Genomic DNA, 18,214 nt, shown 5'->3' with positions numbered 1-18,214 from the left:
ATGTAGGGAGCGCTGGTGTGACCACGCGTGCTAGCCGACAAGCGGCTAATAAAGCGCCTCCTTGGTGCAATAGGCCGTCTACATAAAGCAGCGGCCAAGTCTTACGCGGCGAGGGAGAAGGACTAACAATGCGCGGGAAGAGGAAGCGCGCATTACGAGCCGGCGACGAAATACATCTGCCGGATAACGTGGTTCCTCCGCGAAATAATCGCGGGCTCTGTCGTCCCGTCTTGCCTGATGTGGTCGCGAGGATGTATCGCGCCGCCGTGGTTGGCCCGTTGGGGGGGTGGGCTGGCTGCGTTAGGCGATCTCGCTTTGTATGCGGCGGGAGATATAGTTGTTGATTGGGTTGTTGGCGAAACCCGCTACATCCCATCCGGTGGGAGCTGGAGGTACCTCTTCTTCGGAAGAAGAATGTGATATTTCCTCGTCGGATGGAGCACAACAAAAATGAATCAACTCATTTAATAAAGATGGAGAGAAAAAAGATTGAAAATTTGTGTGAATGAAGTTTGTGGGTGATGAATGGAGGAAGAGGATGAAATATTTATAGGGGTGGAATTTAGAATATGACCGTTGAAGGAAAAAAAAAAAATTTGATCATCGCCGGATTATCGCTAGAACGAGCTCCCCACAGTGGCCGGCGATGATCCGGCGATAGCCCGGCGTTAAAACGCCGTTTGGCGTAAATTCGGTAGGAAATTCGCTGAAAAATCGCCGACCTCCTCCCAATGGCCGGCGATAAGTCGGCGATATCCGGCGAAAAATCGCCGGATTATCGCCGTCGCCATTGGGAGTGCTCTAACTACTCAATTTATTTGAATGGCTTATTAACTGTATTTTGGCCCAACAATTGTAAGCCCAAATTGTATTGTCTACATGTTATTTCAACGGCTACTTTCAAAGTCGCCTCAAATTTGAAAATCTCTCTCAGTTCTTCTTATGCCGTCGCTTCATACAATCTGTTCTTGCTTCAAATTCACACACTCACACACACTTATGTAAATAAAGAGAGGTTCATAACTGTAAAAGTATTAAATCATACTGCAAAAAATGGATGAGCATCAGGAAATTCCGAGTAAGTTGTGTTCAGTTTCGTCATCAGAAAATCGAGATTCGATCGGGTTTACGATAAAATCGAGGCACCGAAGTTTGTATACTTCACTGTGCCCGATCACTACAGGCCCAATGATCGTTATTGGTTTTGCCTTCGCGTGGGTGAGTCTCCTCTTCCAGATTTCGTCTCTTTTCTCTACTTTCGAATTCCGATTTTTTTTTTTTCTCATACTAGCTTTTGCAGCTTGACTTATTGTTTCTCAATTAGAGCCTTGCCTTGTTTACATAGATTCGTTTTAGATGGATGAGATTTGTTTCTGTTATTGATAATTTTGCCTGATCTCTACACCTGGATGTAGAAGAATGAAAAGGAGAGTGTTTTTTTCCTCAGTTTACTGCAAATTTGCGAATTACGAGCTCACTCATTGTATTGTTGACTGAATTGGCGTCAGAAATGGGGGATTTTACGATCTCTATCGGTTAATCGGATGAAGGATATTTCTTCGATGATTTGGAATTCTTTTGTCTAATTATGATGGATCTGGTTTAGCTGTGAACCCTAAATTCCTTTTCAGAACAAAAAAACTGATTGGCATTGGATGATTATGCTCCATATCGTATTTCACATTACTGATTGATTGTTACTCCGATTAGATCTTCTTTCAAGCTATTTGTCTATTCTTCTATAGATGTGTCGGAATTTTCAATTCCTGTGAAATTGATCTTCATTTTCTGGATAACATCCTGAAAATCTTCATATAGTAATAGTAGTGTTTAAGAAGAGGAGGGCTGATTTGTGTTTCAGGATGTGATCAAAAGCATGAGGAAGAAATGGATTCTGAAGCAATCTACAACAATTTTGTTCTTCGGGTTAGTCATCAAATCATTGATTTCACTACTGAATTACTGAATCTTTTTTGAACTGCTGAAATCTGCTCATACAGGTGATGGCAGCCAGGAGTACCAATGTAAGGCTTCGGAAAGCACTTGATAGAAATGCTTCAAGGTACGTTTTTAGATAGATTTTTCATTTCTATGTCGTTATCTTGCTTCTTGAGATGACTGCAATATCTTCAACTATGTTTTCCGGAACACCTATCAAATGCCCACTTTCAGCTCTCCCTAAATCTTCCAAGCCAAGACTGTCAAGGATGGCTGTCATTTCATTGATTTCTAAGAAGATGGCCGAGGACAACAAAAAGGTCGTCCGGCCCCTTTCGAAGCCTTGTTCTACACCGCTGACAAAGACAAAACCAATTGCTGCAAAGTATCTTACGACTCCAAGGAACAAAAAGAGCACATCGGATCAAAGTTCATTTCAAAGTGTTCAGTATCCAAAGCCTATCAATGTCGAAGTGCCAAAGAGTCGAATAGTGGCAAAGGCTTTGGTTTTTCGCTCTCCGAAGAAGGCCACTAAGGTAAAGACATCTGTTGAGCTGCGTATACCTGTTTCAAAATCATGCCAAGGGATGAACAGGCTTGAGATTTCGAGTCAGAGAAAGCGTGTCTTGGGCTATTCTTGCAACTCATCGAAGAAGTTGAGTAATAGTTCTTTGAGGAGACAGGTGAGCAGTCAGAAGTTGCAGCCTAAGCCTGAAAAACCTCTTCAAACTTGCAAAGTTCAAGATGCTAAATCTGAAAGATCGACTAGAACTAAGATTAAAGGACAGCTATCTCAGCAGAAGGAGACTATGAATTGCTGGGAAGCAATGCGACACATAGCATAAAGAAGAAAGAAAATTGTGACATTCGAAAACAGTTAGCTACAAAAGTCATTGAAGAGTCTGGACTTCGAGAATCTAGTCATGAAGACGCATGTATGCGTTCAGCAGTGCCACCAGTGGCACAATGCACAATGCTTGGATTCAGTCTCACTTGATTGGTTAAAATTTGAAGTTAGCCTTCTAGTTAGAAGGAAGAGATGATTCACGATCCGGAGCTACAAAAGCTCAGGACAGTAATGGTAACAATGGAAACAATTCTTATGAAGGGGAACGGAGTCGACTTGACTATGAGGATGGAGATGATAAAGAAAATGCTGCAGCCTCTGATGATAACAGGTCGAAACTCTATAAACACGTTGAAAACATACTTCCAGCAGTTTTTGAACCTATTGAAGTGATACTAATCAGTAACATATTGTATGCAGGATACCAAACACCATTCTGAAGGAAAATGGAGGAAAAATCTTCGGAGTGCACAAGAAATGTGACAATGTTAGAAAAAAGGTTTCTTGTTCGAAGCTTTTTTGTTTACATTTATCGTGTATCGTGTTTCTGATTGCAATATACTATTGATTCCATAGGGTGCTCAACCACAGGATACTCTGAAAGAGGGTTTGTGTGGTCCAGTGACTAAGCTGAAGAAACCAAAGGCCACAAATCCTAAGCCATTTAGACTAAGAACTGATGTAAGGATCATCCATAGTTAGCACCTGAACTTTTGAAACAGCAATAATAAATCTAATAACATTGTAATTTCAGGAGAGAGGAATCCTCAAAGAAACCATCTTGGATAGAAGAGTCGTCCCAACCCCCAGCTAGCCAATGTGAAAATGCAAATGTTAAGTACCCCAGGTGGGAAGTTGCAGCAGAAAAGTTTAAGTGATATTCAAGTAAGCATTTTTGTTTCAGGGGAAGAAGCTAACAATGTGTAAGCATGGCAGTAGCTTTTAAGGCTCCAAAACGGCAGGAGAGGTCAAAGTCAGCAGCGTCGATGAAACCACAAAGTAATAAATCTAAGAGCATCCGCAGCGGGATGCTCTTCCGGACGGCGGAGCCGTGACGTCGGCACGGCGCTGCTCGACGCCTAGAGCAACGGTGACACATGGCATTTTCTGGTTGGGCGGTGACTGACACCCAATCGCGCCCCCCGTGACCTGGCGTCCCGCCTTGCCCTGTAATTTTTTTTTAAATTCAAAAAATCTGAAAAATCATATTTAAATAATAAAAAAAAAAATTCTCACTTCCCAATAAAATATATCCATTTTTTCATACCCAAAATTCACATTTTCATCTATACACCCCTATTTCACCCAAAATAAAAAAAGTCTCACACCACACCCGAAAACTCTCTCAAATTCTCTCTCTCTCTCTCTTGCAAACATGTCCGGCGAATACCCCTCCGGATGGAACCATGATTGGTTCGGCGGGTTATCATCGGCCTCGCCGGATATGAATTTCTCGCCCCCTCCTCCTACCTAAGACTCGGGTATTCCGGGTGGCTACCGACTAGACCTGCCCAAGGTTTACCAAACCGGCGGTTAACCGCGAAACCGGAACCGCGAGAAATATCCCGAAACAAAATCGTGAATTTTAGAACCGTGGTTCAATTCAGGTTTCAAAATTTTAGAACCGAAACCGCGACCGAACTGTCGGTTCCGAACCGCCGGTTAACCAGCAGATTCATAGTTCCGACACGAGACTCGAGGAATCGCTACACCAAGTGACGTTTTAGCTTTTTGCAGACGGTTTGTTGACCAAAATCGGCGGTTTAATGATAAAACCGACGGTTCCACGGTTTTGCACAAAACACCATGCCCAAGCCCTTTTCAATAAAATTGTGGATACAGTTTGTCGGCACAGCAGATCAACTAGGCTCTACTTCTGGTCATTTTTACTTCTTTCCTGAGTTGATCCAGTCATTCATGCACTTACCGTTTTCTTCGTTTTATAGCTTCTGCACACTCAAATTCACCATTCTTTTTGCACATTATTAGCCATGTTAGTGCAATAAACCCTGCAAAACCATGCTTGTAACGAGCCCTATCACACATCCTTGGGGGCCATCTTAAAAAATTGTGTAGTAGTGACCATGGTAGAGAGGATACACAAGATGACCTACAACCTCAACCCGGAGCTATTTGGTGTTCAGTTCCTCTCGAATGTAGGTGTCGTGGAACAAAAAGGTGGTGTACTTCAATTCTATGAAGTGACGAGGCCAGGGTCACAGCCGGCGGGGGCTAACAAGAAGAAAAGCAAGTAGAAGCAGGTGGAGGTGGTGGCAACTGAGACGGACGGAGAGAGAGAGAGAGACACGAGCAAGGATTTAAGTAGCCCCATCCATTCTGCACACGCAAGATGAAGCTGCCGTGCCTTCAACTTCCGCTGCATCTGAAGCGTCCCCTGGACATGCCTTGTGGAGCTGGTGGGACACCACGATGACTGGAGGCCAAAATGGAGGGGCTGGTTGAAAGGATAGCCCTAAGTACTGAAAGAATAGCCCTGCAATCCGAGGCCCAGACGCAGTTGATAACATCCCAAACGGAGATACAGAGGACATATGATGTGGATGTTAGGACATTAGTCTTCTCAGTGCGAGAGATGGTGTCTCTGATGGCAAGCGAGTTAATTCCGCAGGGCCAGAGGGCTGCCTAGTCTTTTCCAAGTATGTTGGGTTCACTGGAGTTCGTCTTGGTTGGATAGCAATTCCGAAAGAGCTCCATTATTCTGATGGTTTTCCAGTGGCCAAGGACTTCAACCGCATAGTGTGTACTTGTTTCAATGGTACATCTAATATTGCTCAAGCTGGTGGTCTGGCATGTGTTTCACCTGAAGACATTAAGGTAATTCCTTTTCGGTTTGCCTATTTCAAAGTTAAAATAACGTAAGCTAACATCAAAATTCAAAAAGCTTAAAGATGAGTGAAAAAGGCAACAAACGGTAAAGCTAAAATGATGCTTGGAGCAATGAGCATTAGTCTGTCATGTGCAGGCAATGCATGAGGTTGTTGGTTTCTACAAGTAAAACACAGCTATCATCGCCGACACATTCAATTTCCTCAGGTTTAAGGTTTATGGGGGCAAAAATGCACCATATGTTTGGGTCCACTTTCCTAGCCGTAGCTCATGGGATGTGTTCAGTGAGAACCTGGAGAAGACTAATGTCGTCACCACTCTTGGAAGTGGTTTCGGACCTGGGGGTGAAGGGTTCGTCCGGGTCAGTGCTTTCGGGCACAAGGAGAATGTTATCGAAGCCTATAGAAGATTCAAGGAGCTGTACAAGTAAAGCTGAGGCCCCTCGGATGAGTTCTTCTAGGATCAATCGGACAATGCTTGATCAATCGGGTTAGTTTGTAATGCTTGATTTGCACTTAATGACTATTGTTTGGCGGGATTCTACCTTGAAAAAGTAGTTTAATTTTTTTTTTCTTGAAATTAATGTGTTTAATTTTTTATTAATAAAAAAGCAGGGGAAAAATTGAAGGATTCAATTTTTTACTCCGATATAAAATTCTTATATTTTATACTCCCTCCGTCCTACTTTAGGAGTCCCAGTTGAGTTCGGCACGAGTTTTAAGAAATGTAAAGGAAAGTTGGTGAAAATAAATAATGGAATGTGGGTCCTACTTTTTTATATTAGTTTTATAATAAAATGTGAGTGGAAAAAGGTTAGTGGAATGTGAGGCCTAATACCATTTATAGAATATTCCAACCGATACTCCTAAAGTGGGACACCTAAAAATGATAAACCGGGACTCCTAAATTGAGACTGAGAGGGTAATATTTAATACTCCCTCCGTCCCGCTTTAGGAGTCCCGGTTGATCAATTTTGGGTGTCCCGCTTTAGGAGTCCCGGTTGGTATAAACTAATAAAAATTGCCTACAAAGTGTTAAAAGTGGGTCCCAACATCCACTACAACATTTATTTATTGGACACTCCATTAAAAGTGGGTCCCAACATCCACTACAATATTTATTTATTACATAATCAAACACTTTTTTCTTAAAACATGTGCCCAACTCAACCGGGACTCCTAAAGCGGGACGAAGGGAGTATTATTTTATTAAAATAGAATACTCCATTAATTAATTTATTATTATTATTTAATAATTTAAGCAAATTTAAGAATTCTTTCTTTCCCTTCCTATTTTTATTCTCTACCAGCTTAATCTTTAAAGTATTTCTTAACTTCGTGCTGAAAAGAAATACCCCAACTAAAATAGGATGTAGGGAATAATATTATAAAGAGTGAACTATACGTTTAGGCCCTATACTATTTCGCTATGCACATTTGCGGTTCCTACATTTTAAAGTGGGAACATCTTTTTTGGTCCGATAACTTTGTCAAAGTACTATTGTTTTTGGTCCGTAACGTTTCAAAATAGCATTTATGGTCCATAAACTTCGATTTAATATCATATAAGTTATTTTTCACCGTTTCTAAAATTTTAGATGAAAATACCCTCAAAGTCATGAAGGACAATTTAATCTATTTACTCTCTCTCTCTTATTAAAATATTTATTTTGTCTCTCTTTCATTCTTCTTACCCTTATAAAGGAATCTTCAAAAATGTGAACTTGAAGAAAGAAAAAGAGAATGATGTAAGGATGGAGAAGGGAGGAAAAAAGAGAGATAAATTAAATATTTTAATGAAGAAGAGAGAGTAAATAGACTGAATTTCCCTTCATGGCCTTGAGGGTATTTTCGTCTATTTTTTTTAAACAATGAAAAAGTTGCTCATATAATTTTAAATCGAAATTTATGGACCTCAAATACTATTTTGAAATATTACGAAAAAAAAATGATATATTGACAAAATTCGTGGACCAAAAAGATGTTACCTCTACTTTAAAATGCACTTTTGCGGTCCTATGTCGTTCATTTTGCTCGTTTTAGATGCTTTTGCACTTTTTCAAACACTTGAATAAAAATGGCTCCAAATCCATTAGGGTCATTTTTGTATTTGCTCTCCAACAACCTTAAATGAAATTTATGGCTTCAAATCCATTAGGGTCACTTTTGTATTTGCTCTCCAATGACCTTAAATAAAATTTATTTTGCCCGGACTTGAAATGAAATTCGTTATACTTTTGGGTATGTGATCTGTAATAATTTATTCGAATTAATATTTACAAATTGTTCGTTGGAATGGTGGTTGGTAGTGTGCAATTTATGAATCCATAGTTTAGTCAATCCATTGTAACAATAGTTTAGTCAATCCATAAAGTACCTATTTTGTCTTCTAACATTGGTACGCCAATAATAAATTGACACGTACACTGTTACTTTATTACTACTACTACTATAAAATTAAAGCTCATCCTACCGCATTAAGTAGAGGATAAGAAAATTGTGGTGAAAGAAAAAAATATGAACAAATCCGAACTTGTATTCATTCCATGTCCTGCGCTAAGCCACCTCATCCCCACCATAGAGACGGCCAAGCTCCTCCTCCTCCGCGACAACCGCCTCTCCGCCACCGTATTCCTCCCACCTCACATCTACGTAATCGACACCATTGCTGAAACCTACGTAGAAACCACCTCTTCAAACCCTACATTTTCCTCACGACTTAAATTCATCCGCCTCCCTCCCATTCAACACTCAAACAAACATTTCTTCGAGCATTACAACGTCCAAATCCCCAACGTCCGGCGAGAAATCTCCAACCTCCTAACAAATGAGCAAAATCCCCGCCTCGCCGCCATCGTGCTCGACATTTTCTGCGTGGGGCTCGTCTCCGTCGCCGCCGAATTCGGCCTGCCGGCGTACCTTTTCTTCACCGGCGGCGCCACCTGCCTCGGCATCTACCAACACTTCGTCTCGCTGAGATTCGACCGTGACGAAGATGTCACGAGGTACAAAAACACGGAGGTAGACTTGCCGGTGCCCTGCTTTTCGCTTCCGGTCCCGGCAAAAGTCTTGCCGATGATGACGGTGGATGAGACCTCCCCTCCGGGGATCTTCTTGACCCATTTCAAGATGTTTTCTGAGGTAAAGGGTATTTTGATCAATACGTTTTACGACATGGAGCCCTACGCAGTTGAGTCGCTCCTTTCCGATGATAAGACGCCCGAGATTTATCCGGTCGGGCCGGTTTTGAAGGTGGAAAGCAAATGGTTTGCCGAAGATGACGATGTGAAGAAATGGCTTGACGATCAGCCGGAAAATTCAGTTGTTTTCTTGTGTTTCGGAAGCCTCGGTATATTTGGTGAAGAACAAGTGAGGGAAATCGCTAAGGGTTTGGAGAATAGTGGGACTCGTTTCTTGTGGTCGTTGAGGAAGAGTTACAATCCCAAAATAGAGAGAGAAAGATCTGAATATTTCGAGGGTTTCTCGGAGAGGACTAAAGGGTTTGGGAGAGTGATGGAGTGGGCCCCGCAGGCGGCTGTGCTGGCGCATCCTGCGGTGGGAGGGTTTGTGTCGCACTGTGGGTGGAACTCGACTCTCGAGAGCGTGTGGTTTGGGGTGCCCATGGCTACTTTCCCGATGCACGCGGAGCAGCAGCTGAATGCGTTTTATCTGGTCAAGGAGATGGGGATGGCGGAGGCGATTACGTTGGATTATCAGATGGATTTCACAGGAGAGAAGCCGCCCGAGAGTGTGGGGTGGGAGGTGATCGCGGGGGGGATAAGGCGGCTGATGGAGGAGGAGGGAGGGAGTGGGGTGAGGAGGAAGGTGGAGGAGATGAGGAAGAAGGCGAGGGAAGCTTTGGTGGAAGGTGGATCTTCTTACAATGCTCTAACTCGTTTTATTGAGGATGTTATGACAAATGTAGATTGATTATGTATTTGATTCTTGTATTTTTAATATGAAGTATGGTATTGCTATAAGATTAACCAGAGTAAATATTGTTTAGTAAAAATCCCTATGAAATTTAAGAAATTGATGCATGTGACGGAATCAGGAATTTAAAGAAGTTGAGGCTGAAATTTAACGATAGTACGGCATAACATCCTTGTTATCCAGTTTCGGTGTAAATAGTACTCTCTTCGTCTTGAAAAAAAATCTTATTTTGCCATTTTAGAATATTCCATTTTACCATGATAATATTTATATAAATACAAATACAATGACTTTTTGAGGATATTGTAAACTAAACTATTAAAATATGAATTTATAAATAAACATAATACTAAAAGAAAATTAATATGATATTACATTTAAATCAACTTTTTAATAATACTTGAAAATATTTTATTCTCCAAACCATTTTAAGAAATAATACTTCCTCCATCTCATGTTACTTGTACTCTTCCATTCGGCTCGTCACACACTACTCACACTATTTATAGTTTATGTTAGAATTAATGTATTTAATTAATACGTTAGATTAAGTTAAAAGCTCCTTTATTAAGTGATATCTCATTACACTTAAAATTTTAATTTAATTACATTAAAAAATCAATCTCAAATTTACGGCATAAAATGAAAAGTGCGAGTAACACGGGACTGAGAGAGTACTACTAAATATTAAAATATACTACTAATACTTTTTTCCCCACACTCTTTGTCACACCTCAACCCCTATGACTTATGCACTTACTATAAATAAATTCAAATTTCCAAAAGCACACATATTATAAAATTTCAAAACCAACATTTATCAAGTACATATTTCAAACTTTCTAAATTGTAGTAGGACCTTCTCACTACTCTATAGATTATACATTTATAGCAAAAATGATGAGGAGGAGAAGGTTGCCAAAACGCGTCAGCCGCCGAACCTGATAACACGTAGTTCCTACGACCAATCGTCAACCAAAAACCTCACTAATCTCTTATTCCTGAAAAATATTAGTGGTTTATATGAGCCACAACTCAGTATATATAAACCATACTTTTAATTTCAAATCACAAAAATCAAACATATTCTCTAGCCACAATATTCAACAATAAACAACATATATTAAAAATAATTCGTATAGATATGCATTATGCTACTCTGTTCAGTTTATTATTCTGTGACAAATCAAGCCTGGTATCTGCCCGGGATTCCTCTATGACCCGAAGGTCCCTCTGTAATTGGACTCATAGGTCCCTCTGTATTTGACCCGAAGGTCCCTCTATATTGGACTCATAGGTCCCTCTGTATTTGGACTCATAGGTCCCTCTAAAATTTCAGATCCAGTGCAAGGCTGTCACAGATCCTCTTTAATCACATGATTCATGTACTTTCAAAACCCCATGTAGCATATATCAATGTCATCAACTACATATCTATATTATATTCAATCAAATAATTCCAACATAATATATAAAACATATCCATACAAATTTCACACCATATAATTCAATTACTCATTCAAATTCAACAATTAGCAATCACTCAAATATCACATATAAAATTAAAAGTGTGATTTATACACACCTGATTATGATAGGTAAACTTATTGAGCTCCTGATTCTGATTCTTACTTTATAACTCTCAATCCTATAAATTTTTAAATGCAGGATTTAATTAGGATGAAAAAAATAACTATACAACTAACATCTACCTAGAATCAAAATATATATACCATCGTATATTAAATAAAACATACGACTAAAAATAAGTGTGTTATGTGCAGATTGTATCTTAATTAAATTTATCATCTACTTACCAAAATTTTTCTCTATACTTTTCCGTACTTCCTCTAAACTCTCTCAAAACCTTTTCTTTTTTTCCAAATGATATAAACAATATAAATATTTGTACACAAATATATACATCGGCTATTTTACCGACTTATGCTAATTAAAATAATCTCTTAAGTACAAGTGTCATATACTATGCTAACTATTCAACACGTAACCCATATAAATAATAATATAAGAATGACCAAAACGTACATGAACAATTTATTTGGTACATGTAGCGTTTAATTCAAATGCATATATATATATATATATATAATATTTTTAAGTACGTATATCAATACTAGTAATATATGGTACACATGCACATATATTTAAATAATTATGGAATTTATACACTAACTTAATTATATAGTATATACACATTCATATTTAAAATTTTCGTGAATTAAAACTATCTATACATTTGATTATACCGAATCGATCATAAAAATAAATATATTCTCTATGACATACTTAATATCTCTGTAGTATAAATGAAAATATAATATGCAATATGATAATATGCAAAATAATGCAACTTTCGGATTAGGAATGTCACTCTTTAATACTAATTTATGTGTAAAACTATTTATTATTATTATTATTATTATTAATTATTATTATTATTATTATTATTATTATTATTATTATTATTATTATTATTATTATTATTATTATTATTATTATTATTATTATTATTATTATTATTATTATTATTATTATTATTATTATTATTATTATCACCACTATAAAAAAACTGAATAAGTAAAATTAATAATTGTATTACTACGACTTTTAGATTCCTAATCAAATAAAATCCAACCCAATTTTGACGGGAATAACAATATGGCAATCATTATGACCTTCTGCGCCCCTTTTCCCTTTTTTCCTTCCTAACTTTCTCTCTCCCGATTCTACCCCACTTCGAGTACTCTCTGTAAAAAATGGAGCGGGGACTTGGCCTTAGCTGGTCCATCAGTGAATTGATGTTTAAAGATTGAATGGTGATATCGAGAATAAAGTAGAACAAGAGAAAGAGAAAGTAAAGTTGAAAAAAATAACTTATTTTAAAAAAAATATGAAGCATGTAGATTGGGATGATCCAAAAAGTAATACTCCCTCCGTCTGTTATTAGGAGTCTCATTTCTTGGCGGCACGGGTTTTAAAAAATATTAAAAAAGTGGATAGAAAAAAGTTAGTGGAATAAGGGTCTCACTTGTATATATTAGTTTTAAATGAAATGTGAGTGAAATGAGTTATTAGAAAGTGAGACCCTATTACCATTTATAGTAAAAGTGAATCGAGACTCCTATTCGCAGACGGAAGGAGTACAAAACTAGTAGCCAGTGATGGAGGGGTGGAGGGAGTAATTCTTTAACCGCATAACATATTTAGTAAATTTAATTTGAAATTATGCTCTTTATTCACAAAATTAAAATATACTCAATTTTTTAATTACTTCCTCCGTTCCTGAAAAGTATGAACATTTGGTTTGATACGGGTTTTAATGCATAATAATTGGTAAAGTAAGAGAGGGATCGAGAGAAAAACTAATTAAAGTATTGTTAGTGCATAATAGTTCTCAGCTCTTTAGAGAGAAAAAACTCTTTAAAATTATAATATTGACAGACTATAAAAGAATTTGTTCATACTTTTTAGGGGCAGAGGATGTATTTATTCAAAGATGACAGTATGTATTTTTAATTTATATTATTCATTTTAAGATTATATTTCTCTTATTATCTGCTCCCTCCGTCCCATAGAAATAGACCTTTTGGATTTGGCACGATTTTTAATGTATAATTGGTAAAGTAAGAGAGAAGAAGAAAAAGTAGTTGAAATTGTGTAGTGGATGGTGAAGCCCATATATGATAAAGTAAAAGAGAAGGAGAAAAAAAGTTAACATAAATGAATATGGACTATTTGTACAAGACGGACGAAAAAGAAATATGACATATTTCTATGAGACGGAAAGAGTATCTTTCTTGTAGTTTCTTAGCATTAGTTGCGGTTAATGATAGTTTGGAACCAATGCTGGACTAATCGAGTTCCGATTACCATGCTATCCACATAGCACCGCTGTGATCAAATATAAATTCACATATTAGAGATTGCAAAGTAATGAATCTTACAACGGCGAAAATTGTTGGCCCTGTATAGTATCGAGTACGAGTTGTAAGCCACATATCGTGGACTTCGAGAGTAACTGTCATAACATATTTGCACCAATTGTAGTTGTGCACGTTGGAGACATCCTCGATGTAGTGCAATATTTTTGGCCTAACGGTTCCATTAGATCGAGTCTCGAGACAATACTCCAACAAAACTAGGACAACTTTTTGAAAAGTTAACCACCGCCTTCCTCCTTCAACATGCGTGTTTGAACATCTTTAGTAGTAGTAAAATATTTTTTCATCTTGTTTTCCTTTGCTGCAATCTCTCCATCAATTCAAATTTGAGCCACATCTTTTTCTTGTAATCAATACTTTTCCTTTTCGGAAAACCTAGGGTAAGGTGGACACTCCCTTGTCAATGTGTTTGCCACCGACCCCTAGGCTTATTGGCAGGTTACATGTTAGTGGATTGAAATGTGCTGCCACCCACGCTAGCTTAATGGCATGTACTCGAGTGTTGAATCAAATAATTAGAAATACAAGAAAATTGAAATAATTACATGAACCAAGACATAGAAAAAGAAATTCAATTAAACACAAAAATTTATTGTAGAGCCTATGAAAGATTAGCCAAACATGTTCATAGCAAAAGTCAAACGACTAGCGGAATTGATTGGGATGGCTCATTTATTCAATCTCTAGGTTATTTTCTCTCTTCGTAAATGTGTATATGGTTGGGAATACACTAAAAACCGTGTGGGGGCTGTTTATATATAGGGTCCCAAGTTGCCAAATATGATTAGGGGTTTGAAAATCCCTCAAATAAAGGCAATTTTCCATGCTTCCTGTTTTTGCCATGACCTTACCCGGACCACACCTACTTCTGGATCCATTTTTCGGCAGGCAGGCCGCTCGGCTATGTGGCAGGGCCCACATGGGCTTCTTGGCACTTCTGAACAACACGCAGTCTACGTAAAACTAGCAGAACTTTCTTTGCAAAACTTTGATTGAGGTATGCAAGATACCCACCCAAATTAGCTCTTTCTAAGAAGAGAACATTGATATCCATTTTATGATATTTAGGGATCAACATTATAGTCCTTTTTTCCTTCAAAACTCAACAAAATTGTCAAAACAACCAATTGATGTATAATTGACTCAAATGCATAATTCAAGCCGTAAAACTCAACAATACACACGTTAATCTATTAATCAAAAAGGACAAAATAACGAGTTTATCATGACCTTATTGTGACACTAGAAGTCAAGAAGGGTAAATTGCAAAAGGAGCATGAAACAATGAAAGAAGATAAGTCCAACTACAATTATAGAGGTGATGGGGTTTGGCCAGCTGATCCATTTTGGTATTACTAATATTGTATGCAATCATTAAATGAGAAACATATTATACATCTCATGTTCTGTTGAAATTTTATGAATGTAGTAGTTGATTCAGTGTATTGTTATTTTTACTAAATAAATGTTGAATTTTTGCAGTCCATAAATTGATAAGGAAATTGGCAGCATACTGTGAAATGAATCAGATAAAAGAAGCATTGATTTGAGGCTAAATATGTCACCCTCTATTAATTTCATCGGAACCCATCGATGTATCAAACTAATCAAACTAAATTAACTAACTGATTTACAAGAACAAAGCCTAATTTTTTTTTGAAAATCAGATCAGGAAATAATAAAGCATTTTTCTGGTCAAAGTCGCAATTTATTTCAGCTCAGGTCCTTTTCTTGACTCCACTCTAAAACGATTACAGCGAAAAAGAAAAACTGAATACTTCGTATTTCGTATAACAAATTGCAGGTAGTAACTAGTTACTCCTTTATACAAAGAAACTCGTCTCCGAGGTATTGCATCATCTTCAACTTGAATTAATTATACTACTGTCCCATAAAAATTGAGACATTTTCCTTTTTTGTCCGTCTTATTAAAATAAGAAAAATGTTTTGGATTTATGGCAATGCCATAACGGGGATTAAATGGTAATTATACACTATAATTTTATTTTAAATTAAATTTATATTTTGGTATATATATATACTTAACTATCCTTACATTAAATGATGTATTAAAGACACCTATTTATGGACATAATTCTAACTTAGGCGTGTACAATTTTTTTGGCATCATAGTAACCACAAATTTAAGATTAACAGATTTTTTCTCTCCCCTTTTTATTGCATCTATTTAATGACTTATCTTTAAAATTTTAAAATATTGTAATTTTATTAATTTTTATATATTTGGTGCACATTTGTCTACAAATAAATAATGTTTATTAGCAAACAAATAATGATGGATTTTCTTATTAAACTGGTCTTTTCAAATTTAAATTTAAATAATGTAATATAAAAATAATTAGCTATATAAAGTATTTAAAAATTTGTTATCTATTTTTAATAAAATGTAGTAATAAGTAAGATTTATATAAAATATGGCAAAAAAATTACTTTATAATTGAATTGTAATTTTCAATATTGATAAACTTATTTATTTTGTCACTTTTGATTCACAAGATTCTTTATTAATATGAAGAGTTCTTAGCCCAATTCAATAATTATTTTCTTAGCTGAATTCAACATACTATCATGCACTAACATATTAAAATAAAAATAAAATAAAATAATAATTAAAAAAATGCTTCATCATATAACTACTCCCTCCGTCCCCCATAATTTGTCACCATTTGACCCGACACGAGTTTTAAAAAATGTAATAGAAAGTGAGTTGAAAAAGTTGGTGACATGTGAGTCTTACTTTTATATATTAGTTTTATAATAAAATGTGAGTGGAAATGAGTTAGTGGAATATGAGGTCCACTACCAAAAATAGTAAAAGTGAAAGGTAACAAATATTTAGGGACGGACGAAAAAGGAAATAGGTGACAAATTTTCTGGGACGGAGGGAGTATATTATTTTATCATACAATTCAAATTTGAATAAGAAAAATATTTTATTTTTTAGAATATCTTTTCATATTATATACTCTCTTTGTACTTGAAAAATAGAAACATTTGAAACGGCATGAGTTTTAATATACAATTGGTAAAGTAAGGGAGAACAATTGATAAAGTAAGAAAGAGAATTAAAAAATGAATAAAGTAAGAGAGAGGAAGAGAAAAAGTAGTGAAAGTAGTGTTAGTGAATTGTGTGGTCCACGTCCAAAAATAGAAAGATTTTAAAGTTTCTATTTTTAAGAGCCGGACTAAAATGGAAAGAGTTGTTAACTTTAAAATACGGAGGGAATAAATAATTTCATTGTTTTGTACTCCATTTTAAAATATGTGACAAAAATGAACAAGCTATGAAAGAAGAATACAAAAGAAAAAGGAAAAATTTAACTTAAATATCAAATAATTAAATAAAAATTCACATAAGTTATCAAATTATTTTATAATTAAACATAAAAATTTGGTTAATACTACTATAATAATATTTATAATCGAAAATAATGATTTTTTAATAATAATAATATTAAACATTACACTATTTTTAAAAAAAATCCATTTATGACCTTTTTTTAAAATCAAAGTCATAATCCATTTATGACCTTTTTTTAAAAAATCCATTTATGACTTTGAACATGATTCAAGTTTATCCCTAATTAATAAACATGCATTTAGGTATAGGTATTTAATTTGATTTAATTTTCTTAAACTAGACATATATAGCCTTAATCTGACATTAGGGTAAATTAGTCATAATATGAACTAAAATTATGGCAACAAACATAATGTGTTATGGCATAGAGACATTATGTCTCTAAATCACCACTATTCATTTTCATTTATGGAAACTTTTCCTCAAACTCATTATCTATATCAATCAATTTATTTACATGAGTGAACTACATAAATAGTATCTGATCTTTCACTTTCGCACAACAATGGTACATGATCTTTGTTTTATATCATTTTTGGTACCCCATGACAAAAATAACCATATTTACCAAACATGTGATTTTGAGTCACACAGGGTATCTTTGGAAATTTCAATTAAATAGTACTCCTTAAACATGTGATTTTTTCCTCTTTTTAGTTTCTATTTCCTCTTCTTTCTTGTTTCTTTCTTCTCTTCTTCTTTTTAGTATTTTATACATACACTTAATTGACATTCATAATATAAATTAAAGACAAAATATCTTATTAAATCAATTGTTTAAACTAATTAAACCAACTAAATATTTTTAATTTAAATTTTTATATCATTTTAGGACTAAAACACCTAATTAAAAATATTTAATATTTTATATATTATAAATATAATTCATAATTTTAAATTTTATAAAATTATATTGATTAGTTATTAATAAGATAAAATAATAATTATTATTATAATTCATATTATATAATTTATTTAAATAAGTATATTATAATTATTTATTTATTACGAGATATTAATATTACTCTCTGCATCCCCAAAGAATATGCACTTTGGGTTCAATACGGGCTTTAATGCGAAATTGATAAAGTAGAAGAGAGGTAGAGAGATAAAATAATTAAAGTATTATTACTGGGAAATGGGTCCCACTGAAGAGCGTAGAAGAGTGCGTGTGTGTTTTGTGTGTGTTCAAACTTCCCAGATCCAGATAATCCACTAGACCACTGAGTCTAGAAACTCAGAGAATCCTCGAAATCACCTGTCGTTGAGCACACAATCACTTTCTACCCTTCAAAAGCCTCAACCC

General features: G+C 35.7%; 3 protein-coding genes and 1 long non-coding RNA gene across 4 annotated transcripts; 3 read left to right on the top strand and 1 right to left on the bottom strand.

Annotated features, from left to right (window-relative positions):
* The first annotated feature begins 128 nt into the window (after positions 1-128).
* On the top strand, positions 129-6,205 carry LOC125194788. Its single transcript, XM_048093009.1, has 8 exons — positions 129-336; positions 1,084-1,218; positions 1,862-1,926; positions 2,001-2,062; positions 2,093-3,116; positions 3,206-3,284; positions 3,362-3,466; positions 3,540-6,205. The coding sequence occupies exons 1-5, from the start codon at positions 129-131 to the stop codon at positions 2,781-2,783; spliced, it is 1,161 nt and encodes a 386-aa protein (XP_047948966.1). The 3' UTR covers positions 2,784-3,116; positions 3,206-3,284; positions 3,362-3,466; positions 3,540-6,205.
* Positions 4,870-6,062, top strand: LOC125194786 (LL-diaminopimelate aminotransferase, chloroplastic-like). Its single transcript, XM_048093008.1, has 4 exons — positions 4,870-5,036; positions 5,371-5,620; positions 5,769-5,797; positions 5,840-6,062. The coding sequence occupies exons 1-4, from the start codon at positions 4,870-4,872 to the stop codon at positions 6,060-6,062; spliced, it is 669 nt and encodes a 222-aa protein (XP_047948965.1).
* Positions 6,206-8,107: 1,902 nt separating the features above from the next.
* On the top strand, positions 8,108-9,611 carry LOC125193023 (anthocyanidin 3-O-glucosyltransferase 2-like). Its single transcript, XM_048090724.1, has one exon. The coding sequence runs from the start codon at positions 8,149-8,151 to the stop codon at positions 9,559-9,561; it is 1,413 nt and encodes a 470-aa protein (XP_047946681.1). The 5' UTR covers positions 8,108-8,148; the 3' UTR covers positions 9,562-9,611.
* Positions 9,612-10,340: 729 nt separating this feature from the next.
* Positions 10,341-11,444, bottom strand: LOC125191596. Its single transcript, XR_007171191.1, has 3 exons — positions 11,382-11,444; positions 11,150-11,212; positions 10,341-10,565 (listed from the first exon to the last, which is right to left on the bottom strand). It is a non-coding gene; the product is annotated as an uncharacterized LOC125191596 (long non-coding RNA).
* Between the last annotated feature and the right edge of the window lie 6,770 nt (positions 11,445-18,214).

The sequence above is a fragment of the Salvia hispanica genome, chromosome 6, assembly GCF_023119035.1.
Source record: "Salvia hispanica cultivar TCC Black 2014 chromosome 6, UniMelb_Shisp_WGS_1.0, whole genome shotgun sequence".
NCBI lineage: Eukaryota > Viridiplantae > Streptophyta > Magnoliopsida > Lamiales > Lamiaceae > Salvia > Salvia hispanica.
Note: the sequence above shows the minus strand (reverse complement) of the source record. Positions and strands in the feature narration are given on the sequence as shown.